General features: G+C 49.3%; 1 protein-coding gene and 1 long non-coding RNA gene across 2 annotated transcripts; both read left to right on the forward strand.

Moving 5' to 3' along the window:
* Window positions 1–2,205: 2,205 nt before the first annotated feature.
* On the forward strand, window positions 2,206–8,349 carry LOC144217649 (cell adhesion molecule CEACAM1-like; the record flags this gene model as incomplete). Its single annotated transcript, XM_077747289.1, has 4 exons — window positions 2,206–2,467; window positions 5,205–5,483; window positions 6,942–7,071; window positions 8,056–8,349. Coding segments are annotated over 4 exons (765 nt in total), but the record flags the coding sequence as incomplete, so codon positions are not given.
* A 50-nt stretch (window positions 8,350–8,399) lies between these two features.
* On the forward strand, window positions 8,400–10,680 carry LOC144217478 (uncharacterized). The gene is made up of 3 exons (XR_013330916.1): window positions 8,400–8,432; window positions 8,870–8,911; window positions 9,170–10,680. It is a non-coding gene; the product is annotated as an uncharacterized LOC144217478 (long non-coding RNA).
* Window positions 10,681–15,816: the final 5,136 nt, after the last annotated feature.

Consider the following 15,816-nt stretch of genomic DNA (forward strand, 5'->3'; position numbering starts at 1 on the left):
CCAAGAATCAGGCCCAGGGAGTCTTGTTTGGGGAGGTAAGAGTCACAGAGGCCATCTGACTGGCCGGCTGCTATATAGCAGTTTAGGGCCAGGTATTTAAGGGTGTGTAAAGGTTAATTTACAGGCATGGCAAGTAGAGATCATTTACCGTTATTCCTATTAGGGGGACACTGAGCCAGAGGAGAAGATGCAGTCACTGGCTCAGGGTCACACAGACTGATGAGCGGCTGGGCAGCACAGCCCCCGTCCTCTCCCCCATCCGAGGGAAGGATGCTGGTTGGGCACTGAGAGCAAATAGGGGCTCATTCCGTGTTTACTCTACAACTGAATGACCTGCATCCGTGCGATGTGAGTCAGCAGTGCCCCCGCTGCCCCCCAGGTGGCCGACCCTCACCTCCCTGGGCTGGACCTGAAATCACTGATTGTTTCCTAGTGTGTTGGAGTCACTCCCACTGGGGTGGACTTGCCTTCTCCTCCAACTCTGCACTGGAAACCAGCACAGGGTCCACGGATAACAAACTCACTTGCTTTTGCTTAGGACAATGGAGTGAGGGGCGCCTGGGTGCATCGGTCGTTTGAGCATCCAGCTTCGGCTCGGGTCATGATCTGATATCAAGCCCCACACTGGGCTCCCTGCTGTACGGGCAGAGCCTGCTTTGGATCCCCTGTCCTTGCTCCCTCTATGCCCCTCCCACCCCTCTCAAAAATAAATAAATTGATTCTCCTGCTTCTAGTGACCCTGAGGAAGGTGTGAATAGGGTGGGTGCCTCCCTGCTGGAGGAGGACAGGGTCCTGTGTGGCCAGACCTCCTAGGATCCTGCGCCAGGACGCCTTTTTGAAGGGATGATGGTCATTCATTCACTCACCATCCCTCCTTCCTGCTCATTTCCTGACTCTTTGAATTGGCCATTGACTCTGCTCTGCCATGTAGGGGCCACTGCCTCATGGCAGTCATTATCAACCCCCCTTCAGGTCCTGGGCCTGAGTGTTGAGCTGACCTCTGTGCTTCCTCCAGTGTCCCAGGGGGTCATGTCTGCTCAGATCCCCATCACCTGGCTAGGCCATCAGGTCCGTGAAGAACCAGGAGAGGTGCCGTGTTGGGGGTAGGGGCTGTCTCTGCCCCATATCTTCCACAACAAAACGCTGCCCTGTAATTGACATTTGGAAAGTCTGTGCTTTCAGGCTCACCAAGAGCAGGGAGCTTTTCCCACTGCGAGCCCTCAGATCCTCTTGCATTTGTCTTGAGATACACAGATCTGCTTTATTCTTAGGGACTTGAGTTGGCAGAGAGATGAGAGAAGCCAGCTCTGATTGTAGATGCCTTTGGAGGAATCACAGGTACCACACAGGGCAATGTTCTCTCTGTTGTCTGCACAGCGGAGTCACCCAAACCCAGCATCACAAGCAACAAGTCGGACCCTGTGGAGTATGTGGATTCTGTAGTATTAACGTGTCAACCTAAGGCTGAGAACACAAGCTACCTGTGGTCAGTAAACAGTGAGAGCCTCCTGAAGAGCACCAGGCTGGAACTGTCCCTGGACAACAGGACCCTCACTGTACATGGTGTCACAAGGAATGACACAGGACCCTATGTGTGTGAAACTCGGAACCCAGTCAGTGCCAGTCATAGTGACCCGTTTATCCTGAATGTTCTCTGTGAGTAACTTGTATTCCTACCTGGCCCCGTCTCTCTGCCCAAATCCGCACTGCCAGAGGCCAGGCCACATCTGTCCTTCTGGGGTCTGAGTACATGACTCTCACCTAGACACCCAGGCTGGCCATGGCTTCTGACCCAACTCAGATGGACACTGTGGCCCCAATACACACCTAGCTCTTCCCCTTCCCTCGATTACATCTTGATTACATCACATGTGGCTTTACTCCGTTTATTCCAGATGGTCCGGACACCCCCACCATTTTCCCCTCAGACTCCTATTACCATCCAGGGGCAAACCTCAGTCTCACCTGCCACTCAGCCTCTAACCCGCCTGCACAGTATTCTTGGCTCATCAATGGGAAGCCGCAGCCATCCACACAGGAGCTCTTTATCCCCAACATCACTGTGAATCNACTCTCACCTAGACACCCAGGCTGGCCATGGCTTCTGACCCAACTCAGATGGACACTGTGGCCCCAATACACACCTAGCTCTTCCCCTTCCCTCGATTACATCTTGATTACATCACATGTGGCTTTACTCCGTTTATTCCAGATGGTCCGGACACCCCCACCATTTTCCCCTCAGACTCCTATTACCATCCAGGGGCAAACCTCAGTCTCACCTGCCACTCAGCCTCTAACCCGCCTGCACAGTATTCTTGGCTCATCAATGGGAAGCCGCAGCCATCCACACAGGAGCTCTTTATCCCCAACATCACTGTGAATCATAGTGGATCCTATACCTGCCTCGTCTATAACCCTGGCACTCACCTCAATAAGACCACAGTCAAGACTATCACAGTGTCTGGTAAGTGGGTCCCTGGAGCATCTGCACTGAGCACTGTGGTGGAGGTCTGCCTGGTTTTTAGAAAAGAGCCTAAAAGAGATATTTTACATTTGCCTGTGACACTGACCTGTCCCTGAACTCTCCCATCACATGTCTGCAGATGCTCCCTCCCCTTGCTCTCTGAGTTCTCACATCAGATCTTGAGATCTGAGATCTGAGATCCCACAGTCCAGGCTGCCATGTGGGGAGGCGATTCTGTCAGCTCCAGAACGCCCCACACATATAACAGGACTTTGGAGCTGGGGAAGAAAGAAGGGTCCTCAGGGTCAAGTTGCTTTTGGTTGTTGTTGAATTGCAGAAGTGCTTTCTATACTCTGGATATTAGTCTCTTACCAGATATGATTTGCAAGTGTTTTCTTCCAATCCACGGGTTGTCATCACTTCGTTGTTGTTGTTGTTGTTGTTGTTGTTGTTGTTCTTAAGGAACTTTAGTTGACACTCAATGTAAAATTAGTTTCAGGTACACAACATAGGGATTAGACAACTCTATACGTTATGCTATGCCCACCACATGTAGCTACCATCGATCACCATGCAATGCTATTAAAATACCATTGACTAGACACAGCTGGATGGTCAGTACTTAAGAGCATGTGACTCTTGATCTCGGGGTTGTGAGTTTGAGCCCCACGTTTGTTGTAGAGCTTAATTAATCTTAACAAAACCTTTAAAAATTAATAAAATAATAAATTAAAATACCATTGACTTCAACTCTATGCTATATATTTCATTCCTGAGTCCTGTTCATTCCTTAACTGCTACCATCACTTTCTTAATTGTGCCTTTTGGTGCACAGAAGTTTTCTATTTCAATGCAATCCAGTTCATCTATTTATTCTTTTGTTGTCTTTCTTGGGTGTCATATCTAAAAATCATTGGGAAATCCAGTTTCAATAAGATTTTGCTTTATGTGATCTTCTAAGACTTTTACACTTTTGGCTCTTATGTTTAGATATTTGATCTATTTTAAGTTAGTTTTTGTACATGATGTAAGGTGAAGGTATTTGCATGGGTATCCAATGTTTCAAAGACCATTTATTGAATAGCATTTTTTTCTCCATCGAATGGTCATGACAACCTTATTGAAAATCATTGGACCATATATATCAGGATTTGTTTCTGAGGTGCCTGTTGTATCCCATTGGTCTCTATCACGATCTATATACCAGGCCCAATTTATTTTGATTGCTGTAGCTTTGTAGTCAAGAAGTAGGAGTCCTCCACCTTTGTTCTCTTTCAAATTAATTTTGGCCATTCGAGGCCCCTGAGATTCCAGGTGAATTTTTGGAGATTTCTACTCCTGCAAAATATTTCCTTAAGAATTTGATAGGGGGACACCTGGTTGGCTCAATAAGTGGAGCATGCGACTCTTGATCTCAGGGCTGTATGTCCAAGCCCCATGTTGCATACAGAGATTACTTGAAAATAAAATCTTAAAAGAATTTGATAGGATTCCATTGAATCTCTGGGTCTCTTTGGGTAGCATTGTCATCTTAACAATATTAAGTCTCATCATCCATGAACATGGGATATCTTTCCCTTCATTTGTGTCTTCTGTAATTTCTTTCAGCAACATTTTACAGTTTTCCATGTATAGTCTATTACCTCATTAGCTGATTCCTAAGTATTTTATTCTTTTTAATGTTATTGTAAAGGAAACTGTTTTCTTGATTTGTGGGAGGGAAGGTATTTCATTTTATTGTATAGCAACATAAGTGATTTTTGCATATTGATTTTGTATCCTGCAAGTTCGTTGAAATTGTTGATTAGTTCAACAGTTTTTGCAGAATTTCTAGAGTTTTTTAGATATCATTTCAGTAATCTACAAACAGATTAATTATACTTATTCCTTTCCAATTTGATTGCATTGTATTCTTTTTGTCCTAATAATTTTGGCTTGGACTCCTGTTCTCTGTTGAACATGGGTGGTGAAAGTGGCAGGTTTATGTTCTACCAGATCTTAGAGGAAACACTTTCCGGGTTTCACCATCCGGTGATGCTAGCTGGGGGTGTTTCATATAAAGCCTTTATTCTGTTGCAATCATTTCCTTCTATTTATAAGGGTACCAGTATTGTGTACACAGTAACCACATCTCTAAGGACATTTTTCACAATCCACAGATGTAAAAGTCTTTTTCAGACTGAGAAGTCCTGTAAATTGAAAACCCTTCAGTTCCTAAGGTAATGAAGACTGGGTGGACTGCTCTCACTTCCCAATAAGTTATAACAGTGTAAATGCTTTGCTCCTTTATATAAAGCTGCCCTGGACACAGAGACAGAGGGCTGCATGCCTTCCTCCCCAACATACACAGTAAGGCATATAAGGAGTGAGGCATGATATGTTAAAGTCACAAAAGTTCAAGACAAGAATCTCACAGGAGTCTATGGGGAAAATTCCACGTGATGATGAGGATGCTGGACACATGGGCTAAGAGTTTGCAGTGCTCATACAAAAGAGATGTCCAGACAGACCATACAGATGACGGGCCAGGGGGGCACCTGAGGGTCGGAGGGGGAGGTACAGCCCCCTCCTTATAGATTGATACCTGAACAAAGACACTCATCCTTCTGCAGACTTCAGGGCCATCCTCTGGGGCACCTTTACAGAGTTCAGTGGGGCCGTCAGAGTGGCCGAGATCTCAGAGGGAAGAGCACGGCCCCAGGACACCTCTTACTGTCACCTCCTCTTTTCTCCACAGAGCCAGTGTCCCAGCCCTCTGTCCACGTCAGCAGGGAAACAGTCATAGAATATGTGGGCTCTGTGGTCCTGACCTGCTCCACAAATGACAAGGGAGTCTCCATGTGGTGGTTCTTCAATGGCCAGAGTCTCCATCTCATGGAGAGGATGAAGCTGTCCCAGGACAACAGCACCCTCACCATAGACCCTGTCAGGAGGGAGGATGCTGGGACTTATCAGTGTGAGGTCTCCAACCCAGTCAGTTCCAGCAAAAGTGACCCCATCAGGCTGACTGTGAGCTGTAAGTGACCCTCAACCTATCCCTTCCCCTTGCTCCCTGAATATATCACTGGCAAGAGGTATGAAATAAGATACAGGCCTGGAGGAGGTAGGAGCCTCCTTCACAGCCTCTAGAGCCATGTGGATAAGATTTCTGGAATTAGGCTAATCTTGTTAACATCTTGGTTCTGCTTTATGCCAGCTGTGGGGCCTCAAAGAAGACAGTTGCCTCCAGAACCTCAGTGTCTTCATCTGTAAAACTGAAAAGAACAGCTGGATCTTAGGGCTGTTCTGAGGGTTGTCACTATGAGCTTAATGAGACTTTAAATCCTGAGACAGCTACCTGAGCAGATTCCAGGCTTAATCATTTTAGCAGCTATTGTTCTCGTGTTATTAACATTGTTGTTATTAGCTGTAATGTCACGTGGAGCTGGGATATAGTGTTGTCTGATCACGGTCCAGTTCTGTGACCTCCACGACTTTCCCGAAGCCCTTGACACCCTCATTGCTGTTATTGCACAGTGGAGATGAATCCCTCTAGGGCAAGGAAGCAGCAGGTGAGATCAAAAGAAAGTGTTTCCCCTGTGCCCGGCCAAGAGCTGACTTCGAAAGCAGTCAGCGGATGTTATTCTCACTAATCAGTGTTGAGTGGACAGGTAGGGGTCTCCCTGTAAGACCATCGATAGTGATGGAAAGGAAACAACGGGGGAAGATGCATAATGTGAAAGGAAGAGAGAAAAGCCTTAAGAGTACAGGGAACAGGGTGTGGGTGCTGCCATAGTTTTGGTCAGGTGAGGACATGAAGATGAGAGTAAGTCCAAGGTTTCACTGAGGAGGAGAAAGGGCACAGCAGGAGACACCTGGGTGGCTCACCTGGTTAAGCTGACAATTCTTTTTGTTCTTTAAGTTTTTTTTTTCCAAAGTTTATTTATTTATTTTGAGAGAGAGAGAGAGATGCTTTGGGTGGAGGTAGATAGAGAGGCTAAAAGAATTCTATGCGAGGTCTGCACTGTCAGCACAGAGCCCTATATGGGGTCAGAACGCATGAACCATAAGACCATGGCCTGAGTCAAAGACAGACGCTTTACCCACTGAGCCACCCAGGGTCCCAAGCATCCAACTCTTGATCTCAGCTCAGGTCATGACCTCATGGTTTGTGGGTTCGAGCCCCTGGTTGGGATCTGCACTGATAGTGGGGACCCTGTCTGGAATTCTGTCTCCCACTCTCATACCCCTCTCCCATCTCGCTCTCTCTTTCTCTCTCTCTCTCTCAAAAAAAAAAAAACTTACCAAAAGAAGAAGAAGAAGGAGGAGGAGGAGGAGAACTAGAAATGACACAGCAGGCAAGGGAGTGGGGACGCTGTGGGGAAAACACACAACACCCAGACCTCAACAGCCTTTCCTTCCTCCCTAACCAAGCCCTTCCCCCCAGCCCCTCATGGTTTCCTCAGCTATTCCTCCACCTTTTTGCTTCTTTCAGATGAAGAGAGCACCACAGGCCTTACTGTGGGGACCAGTGTTGGCATTGCAATTGGGGTCCTGGTCGCAGTGGCGCTGCTGGCTGTCCTGGTGGCACTGGTGGTTATCTTACTCCGCGCGAGGATAGGAAGGTATGATGGCATTTCCCACATACTGATGCTGTTGTGTGCCCCACCCCCCACCCCGCCTTGGACCCCATTAGCAGGGAGACCCTGTCCTGACCCAGGATTCTGAGCTGGCTTTCCTGGGCCTCCCAACTGCACCCTAGATTTCTCTTCTCATTGCACCTGCTTCCTTCCTCACCAGCTGCTGCCTGGGGCCCTTCCTCCACAGCTTCCTCTGTGATAAATTAGGGATAATCAGAGAACAGCCCCTCAGGGTTGTCCTGGTTCACTTAGTAAACCTATAGCAGTACTCAGTACTGAGTGCTCAGTGACCCGTAGCTCCCATGCTTTGTGAGTCCACAAGCCCTGGGAGGGGGATCTGTAGCCTCAGGATCCGAGGGTGGTCCTCCTGGCCAAGGTCATGCAAGGGAGAGTGGATGACCCTGACAGGCCGGGTGGGGTCAACCCCCAAAGTGGCACATGTGGGAACCACAGGGCCTGATGTGTGAGACCACACACCCTGGACCCCAGCAGGTAGAAGTGCTGGGTGATGCCTCTTGTCCAGGCAGATGGAGTTAGAGGACAGGCTGATGTCATTTTTCAGCATTTCCTGTCCTGAGGGGCCACTGTTTTGGCCACAGCAGAGGCACCACATTCAGGGATCTGACATACCCGGGCTCCACAAGTGTCCTGCACACACAGCTGGCTGCCTTGACACTTCTGCTCACTCAGTCCTCATGTGTGATTCCTTTCCTGGGTCCTTGATCCCTGTTCAGGATACTTTCCCTAGATGTCCGTCAGCCTGCCCGGCTTCCCCTCTGGTCCGAGGACAGATGTGCTCCAAAGGCCTTTCTTTATCCCTCTCCTGGGCCCTTCCTCTCCTAAGTAGCACTGGTGGAGACACGTGGTCTCTACGCCCTGCTGGAATGAGGACCTTCCTTGTCCCCTGTTCTGACACCAAAGCTGTGACCTCTCCCTGCTCACTTCACAAGTAAGCCTGATCTTTCCTAGGACCGGTTGCCTACGTAATCAAAGAGAGATCGGGAACCCAGCCTCCACCCCTGGTGAGTATCCCTTCAGTCCAGGCAGCCCATGGAGCCCCTAGTCCTGCCCCTCAATGTCCACTCCTGCCAGTCACTCCCAGGGGCCACTGACCGTTTCTCTGAGGCTTCAGAACAGGGGACTCCAACTGGCAGTACTCCCTGACCTATGGAATCTAGGTCACGGGTGAGCACCTCACTGCCCAGCACCAGTGGGTCTCTCCTTGGGAGGTGCCCCCTCTTTCCTGGTTTTCTGAGAGCTGATGACCTGGAACCTTCTGGGAGTGTGGGTGCTAACTCCTGTCTCTGTTCCCAGGCCATGATCCAGGCAGCAGTTCCACATCCCCGGTAAGCCCGCCCCCTCCCCACTCCTTTAACTGGGGTCTAAGCTCTGGGAACACAAGGTAGGGAACCTACCAGTTCAGCAGCACAGCACACACCCTGCTGCCCCCAGAGTAGCCAGGATAAGGCAAGCCCCGCTCTGACAAGGATGGCCATGGGACCCTCTTCAAGGGCAGGACCACCCCCCACCCTGTCCTGAGACATCCCTGCCTCCAGTTGACCCAAGGGGAACCCTGGAGTCTGGCCAGGGGCAGAGCACCGGGAGCATCAGCCAGGGGTCCTGGGCTAAGAAGAGTGGGGCAGGGAGTTCAGGAGAGACGGGTCTGGGACTGGAGTGTGGGTCAACAGGCTGGGAGAAGGCTGCTCAAGAAGCAGAAGGGGTCACCCCTGCAGAGAATGACTCTCCCTCTGCCCGCTGACACCCGTTCTCTCCCCCTGTTCAGAACTCCCGACCCAGCACGACTACAGCCGTTCCCATCTACCAGGTGAGTGTGGGCCATGAATATTCTGGTCCCCCAAGCCCAAGGGGGTGCAGATTGGCGCCCAGCCCTCTCCTGCCTGTGCTTTGGGGTTCAGGAAATAGTAGGGCAGAAGGTGACAGGGGCTGGTGGGAGGAAAGAGGGGCCTGAAGTAGAAACCTTCCATGCAGCCGGGATCCCAGAGAGGTGGGCGTAGGACCTGAAAGTCATCCAGACACGTTCTGAGAAGCTTCTGAGGTTAAGAGGCCTCTTCTTCTTTTACAGGAATAACAACACAGTGACAGGAACATTTACTGCCAGATCAACCACAAACCACAAGTGTCTTCTTAGTTTCCCACGGGAGCTACTCCCTCCAGTGGCCCTCCTGAGACCCCAGACCCTAGGTGGGGTCAGGTGCCCCAGCCTGAGCCAGAGAATCAACTCTAAGTCCAGAGGATATTCAGGCCCAGGGTCCGGGCCTTCCTGATTTCTGGAAACTCTGACAGGCTGCTCTGAACCTGGATGGGCCAGGACAAAGGCCACCATGTCCCAAGAAGTGGGGGTTCCCAGGGATAATATCCAGGCCCCTGACCACCTGGGACCATGTGAGAGGATCTGCATCAAGAGCACTCTTCCCCCTCCTTTGCTCTGTTTTGGTGAAAGGTGATTTCTCTGAGCAGAAATTTACCTGAAACCCTGGGGCCCTTCTCTCCTGGGTCTCCCAGGGAAATGAGTAACCAAGCCCCAACCTTAGTCCCCTGAGATGGAGGAAGGGGCAAGGGGTGGACACGCTGAGACCATGTTAACTCTAGCCCTGGCTTCCCAGCAGAGTCCACTTTTCTCCCTGATCTCAAATCTTATCTTGAAACACACCACCTCCCCATAAATAAGTTGAGGTCAGAGGCAGAGGGCCTCCCCCACTTAACTCTCTCCCAGGCTCCCATGGTGATGAGACAAAGTGTCGCTTCCACCTGGTCCACGGGCCTGGTTTCCCTGTCCCACCTGCAGCCTCCTCCACACACCTGGGCCAGCAGCTGTCAGTCCCTCCCCGAGGCCCCAGGTAAGGGGCTGTTTCCATGCAGATTCCCTCGCATCAGTGCCCCCATTCACACAAACAAAAGTGGTCCAAGTGCCCAGGCACCGCCCCCACTTTTCACAAGCGGGTTTGCCATCACCCAAGTGTTGTTTCTTAGTCATGAGATGAGACGTAAGAAAAACGACCTGCAAAGTACCAACCACATCATGTTTAGCTCTGAGATGCTCCTATCGCAATGCACACTATGTTGGATTAGACAAGGTAATGCCTCTTGGTAGTTTCTTCTTGCTGTGCTCATGAATTATCGTAAGCTTCGTGGTGGAAGTCAACACACATCGAGGTGCCCACCCAGCTGTTTCCTCTGGAGGTTCTAGGAGAGAGTCTGTTTCTGTGTTTTTTCATGTTGTGCCCTTGGAGACCGCCTGCGTTCCATGGCTGCGGCCTCGTCCTCCCCCTTCAAAGCCAGCAGCACAACATCTTAAAGGCTCTTTGTGTCCTGTTTCCAACATCACATATTCTCTGGTTCTGCCTCCCTTGCCTCCCTCGTCACTCCCTCTGTCACTCCTTCTATCATGCCTGGGTGGCTCAGTCATTTTCATGTCCAAATTCACCTCAAGTCATTATCTCACAAGTTCAGGCCCTGTGTCAGACTCCGTCCTGACAGCCGGGGAGCTTGGAACATGCTCTGGATTCTGTCTCTCTCTACCTGCCCCTCTCTCTCAAAAATAAATAAGTATTTGTTAAATTAAAAAATTAAAAAAAAACCTTGTAATTATTTTGGCCCACCCGGATAAACCACCATAATTTCACAATCACTTAATCCTTAACTTAATTTGTAAATCCCTTTATCATTGATATAGTCACAGGTTCTAGATACAAGGATATAGACATCTCTGAGGGGCCTTTTTTACCACAATCCCAAGGCTGTTTTCCTCACCATCCTTCACTACACACTGCTGGTGGGCAGCCTGGTCTTGGTCATCTGACCATGGAGTCACTTCCTGCAGTGATATCTACAGCACCATGACTGCCCTAAGTGAGGGCGATGAAGGCCCCTCCACACTCCCTGCAGCCCTGTCCACCTCTTCCTTGTTAGTAATGCTCCTTGTTAAGAATGGAAAGTGAGCAGACACAACTGCAAGATCCCAGTTCCCAAGCCCTGGGATACGATGCTGGACATCAGCTCCTTGGACAGTGCCTCAGCCATGCCCTTCCCAGGGGTTGAGCAGGAAGGTGTCAATAAGAAGGGACTCTGGAGAAGCTGACCATTGCTATTCTACCTAAGAACGATGTAATGAGGCAGAACGCTATCACAGGGATAAGCGGATTCCACTCTAATTTATCAATCATACACCCTTTGCACATGTCTGGATGTTACTGGTGGCACGTCCAATACAAGTCCCTCACGGCTGTTTGTTGCATCCAGAGGGTGGCCTTGGGGAGTCTGGGAGGCCGCTTCAGCCTCCTGGGGAACCTTCTGTTGCCTGAGAGTCAGGCCACTGTCTTGCCTACAATAAGGAAGGGATGGGGGTGCCTGGCTGGCTCAGTTAGTACAGGATGACACCCTTGAACTCAGGGTCATGAATTGGAGTATTAAGGATAGAGTTTCCTCAATAAAAGAAAACTTTGAAAATAAAAGGAAAGAATGTTTCATAATTAGCCTCTGGTCCTTAGTGCCTGACCTTAGAAACACACTCAAAACCCATCGTGGAGCAACCTCTGACCACAGCATCCTATTTCCCAAGCGTCAGCTGAGCCCCCCAGGCAACAGGGCTGAGCAGGGCCCCTGGGCTCTACTCCCAACTCCTCCTTGCTGAGCACTGTGCCTGGTGTCAGAGTCCTTTGCCGTCTGCCTGCCTTGGGTATGAGTCCCATGAGCCTGAGATCACGACCTGCCTGAGATCTAGTCGAATGCTCACTGACCGAGCCATCTAACCACCCAAATTCTGTGCTTAAAAAATTTCCTGAAACTTGAACTTTGACCCATAGATTATTTCAAAATAGGTATTTTACTTTCCAATCTTCTAGAGATTTTTCTAATGTCTTTCTGTTATTAATTTCTAGTTTGATTACATTTTCCGAGAACATACTCTGATTTCAGACATTTTCAGTTTGAGGTGAGATACCATCTGTCTGTCTGTCGGTGGAGCTTGTGACTCGATCGCTGGCTCATGAGTTCAAGCCCAACGATGGGGTTCGAGTTTACATAAAACAAAGGGGACACCTGTCTGGCTCAGTCGGTTAAGCTTCCACCTTTGGCTCTGGTCATGCTCTCATGGTTGATGTTTTCAAGCCCGCAAAAAGACTGGACCAGGAAACAGACCAAAGTACGATGGGAATTACATCAGTTTCCCCTAGAAGTCAATCTATGAAACACTTTCTAGTCTGTAAACTAAGCAGGAGAAGAGACACCTATTCCTAAAGAGTGAGGTTTACCCAATTGGGTGGGCTCAGTGGAGCGGCTCCTTTCTCCACTAGACGGCGATGCTGAGCTCACCGGGCCACCCCAGTGAGGGGTTCTTGCGGCACCTTTGGGCGTGTATGCGCATGCGCAGGAAGGGTGACAATGGCGTCACCCGGCTACCCAGTCTCTAGTATCCGAAGTCTGTGCTCTTGTGGACTAGGAATCCCACACTCCCCATTTGTCTCCGGCTTTTATCCACTCCCTGTTTTTGCACTGTCCGTGACCATGCTGTCAGGTTGCCAGACGGCACCTTCCTCCTGAGTTTTCTATCAGGTGTAGCTGTGTTTTCCGACCCCTCACTCTGAAGGACTACGATTGATCTGCTCAGACCTTCGGGGGAGGGTCTCGCTGAGCAATAGCTGGGTGTGGCCGGCTCCAGGAACGTTCGGGAGATCATGCTGCTGCCATTGCCCTAGGACTGTGGCTAGGTGCCAGCCCGCCCCCCAAAAGGCCACACGATCGTGTAGCAGCGTTTCCGGGATTATGGAAAATCAACACACATCTGGTGCCAGGCTTCACCCTTAATGTCCTTGTTCTCCGGGGTCCTTTGCCTGGGGTGGGGGGGGGGCCTGCACAGCCTCTACCAAATGTCCTCCCAGCAGGGGATCCGCCTCTCCCCCATGGCCCTAAGGCTTTGACGGCCTTGCTCTCTGCTCTTGGGGATTCGCCCTTCCCCCCAAGGCACAGACAGGTACAGAACTGCAGTTTCAGACTCTGCACTCTCCCTGTTTATAGAGTCTCGATGGCATTGAAACCCTCTCCTTTCTCCCTTTTTAGTTCAGTCCCTGCGGATGTTTCCATTTTTCTACTTTCTCTCCATTTGCTTTTGTGCGAGGTACTTTTTCCATACTCTCCCTCCACCCCATCTCCATCCTGTCTCTGCAAGCAAAAACAGCTCAGTGGCTCCTCTCTCCCCCAGGTCACCTCTCCCCACTGTGTTCCTGCTGAGTTCTGTGGTTCAGGTTGTGCAGATTGTTGTGTTGATCCTCAGATCAGTTTTCTAGGTGAGCAGGATGGTTGAGTGTTGATCTGGCTGTATTTCAGGGATGAGAGGGACAAAACATCTTCTATGCTATTCTGCCATCCTGGCCCCTCCTCAATTTTTTAAAAATATTTGTAATTGGTTATAGAAGTGTTCTTTTAATGACATCTAATTTAAGTCTTCTTTGGATAATTCCAAAGTCATTGGAATTGGAGAAATGAATGATCTTTTCTCATTCAAATTGTGGTTTTCCTGGCTTTTGGTAATATGATTGATTTTGTTGTTGTTGTTGTATCCTGGACAAATCTTCATTAGAATAGTTTTTTATGTCTATTTTATTTTGAGAGAGAGAGAGAGACAGAGTTGAATGATGAGGCAAGGGGCTGACAGAGAGGGAGACACAGAATCTGAAGCAGGCCCCAGGCTCTGAGCTGTCAGCACAGAGCTGGACATGGGGTTTGAACTCAAGGACAGTGACTCATGACCTGAGCTGAATTCAGATGACTAACAGACTGTGCCACACCGATGCCCCTAAATCTTCATTTTAGAAGACAATTGTCCTATTTCGGGTTAGCATGTAGATGGATTCCAGCCTACTTTTGTGGACTTTTGTTCCCATGACAGGGTCGTTTCAGAGCCCTTGTACTGCTATCCTGGTCTGCTCTGCTCTCCTGCGCTGGCATAGGCCCTGCTCAATCTCTGCTTCTTCCCTGTAGAGTTGGAAGGGGTTCCCTTGCCTCCCTGGGCCACCTTTTGCCCTTAGGGAAGCAGGGGAGTGGAAGTTGTTGGCCCTGACGTTCCTTAAGCCTCCAGAAGGAGGACAGAGAGACACAGGGCTCCATGGGTGCTGCCCCTGTAGGCAGACCGATCCACTGCCAGTGACCCAGTTGGCAAGCAGGGGCTGGCACAGCCCAACAGGCCTTCTCGCTGCAGCTACTGCAAACTGATCCCCATCTGCAGCGGCCTCAGGTGTGGAGCGGAGGCTGGGGCTCCCACCTGGGTCTTTACTTTCCCTTTAGCAGTCTTCAGGCCAAAGAGACTGGACTTTGTGGGTTTCCTGTCTATATCTGTTGGCTACAGCCTCCAGGTTGCAGGCTCCTTCTGCACCGAGTCAGGACTATACGGGTGATAAAAAGAAAACCCAGGGAGCTTGCTACTTGTCTGCCTTCTTCTTTTCAGCTGTCAGAATTCTTTTACCAATGTCTGTTGAACAATTCCCAGGTATTCGTTTGTATTTGCAGGAGAGCAGCAGAGAAAAGTGAGTCTGTTGGGGGTTGTGGGTGCTGATGTTATCCCAGAATGGGACACCCAGGTCACCCGGCTCATCTCTCATATTAGTTTTCTATCAGTGGTGCAACAAATCACCAGAACTTAGCAGCTTAACCACAGTAAATGTGTTGTCTTTCAATACTGGGTCTCAGACGTCTGAAACGGGTGTCCTTGGGCCCATGCAAGATGTTAGCAGGGCTGTGTTCCCCCCGGAAGCTCTAGAGGGGAATCCATTCCTTTCCCTATTCTAACTTCTAGAGGCCTCTCACGTTCCTTGGCCCATGGCACCCTTCTCCCATCTTTAAAGCCAGCAACATAGCAAGTATGAGACCCCTTTTTCCATCATCATACCATCTCTGAGAGATTGATTTTGGCTCCAGAATTGATCCCAGGATCGTGGGATCGAGCCCCATGTCGGGTTCCACACTGCCATGGAGGCTGCTTAGGATTCTCTCCCTCCCTCTGCCCCTTTCCCCAGTTTCCGTCCTTTATTTCTCATTCTCTCTCTCTCCTCCTTGTAACTTAGGAAGGAAAGGAGGGAGGGATGGAGGGAGGGTAACAAATCTCTGTTTTAAAAAAAGATAAGTGTTAGTGAGGATGTTAAGATATAGGCACCCTTGCACACTCTTGGTAGGAAAGCACAATGGTGCAGCCTCTATGGAAACCAGTTTGGAGGGGCCTCAGAAAATTAAACATAAAGCTACCATATGATCCAGTAATCCTGCTTCTGTGTATTTCTCCTAAAGAACTGAAATCAACATCTCGAGAAGATATTAGCACACCTGTGCTCATTGCAGCCCTCTTCACAATGGCCAAGATGTGGAAACAACCTAAGTGTCCATCAACAGATGGATGGTTGAGGCAAATGTAGTGTGTACATATAAGGGAACGCTACTAAGAGGCTAGAGCTCATAGGAAGTGTAAAGAAAAGAAGAGAAAGGATAAAAGAAAATGGAAAAATTTTCTGTCAAAAACAAAACAAACACCACACTGAGATGCCACCTCACGTACATTAGACTGGCTGAAACAATTACAAAGACTGTCCACACCAAGTGTTGCTGAAGATGTGGGGCACCTGGACCTCTCCTACACTGCTAGTGAGAAAGTAAGATTAAAATTATGAAGTGAAAGTAAAAAAAGCACAAGTAAAAGTAAGAAAATAAAATTAAATAGTAAAAGCA

The sequence above is a fragment of the Crocuta crocuta genome, unplaced genomic scaffold (genome assembly GCF_008692635.1).
Source record: "Crocuta crocuta isolate KB4526 unplaced genomic scaffold, BGI_CrCroc_1.0 scaffold334, whole genome shotgun sequence".
Taxonomy (NCBI): domain Eukaryota; kingdom Metazoa; phylum Chordata; class Mammalia; order Carnivora; family Hyaenidae; genus Crocuta; species Crocuta crocuta.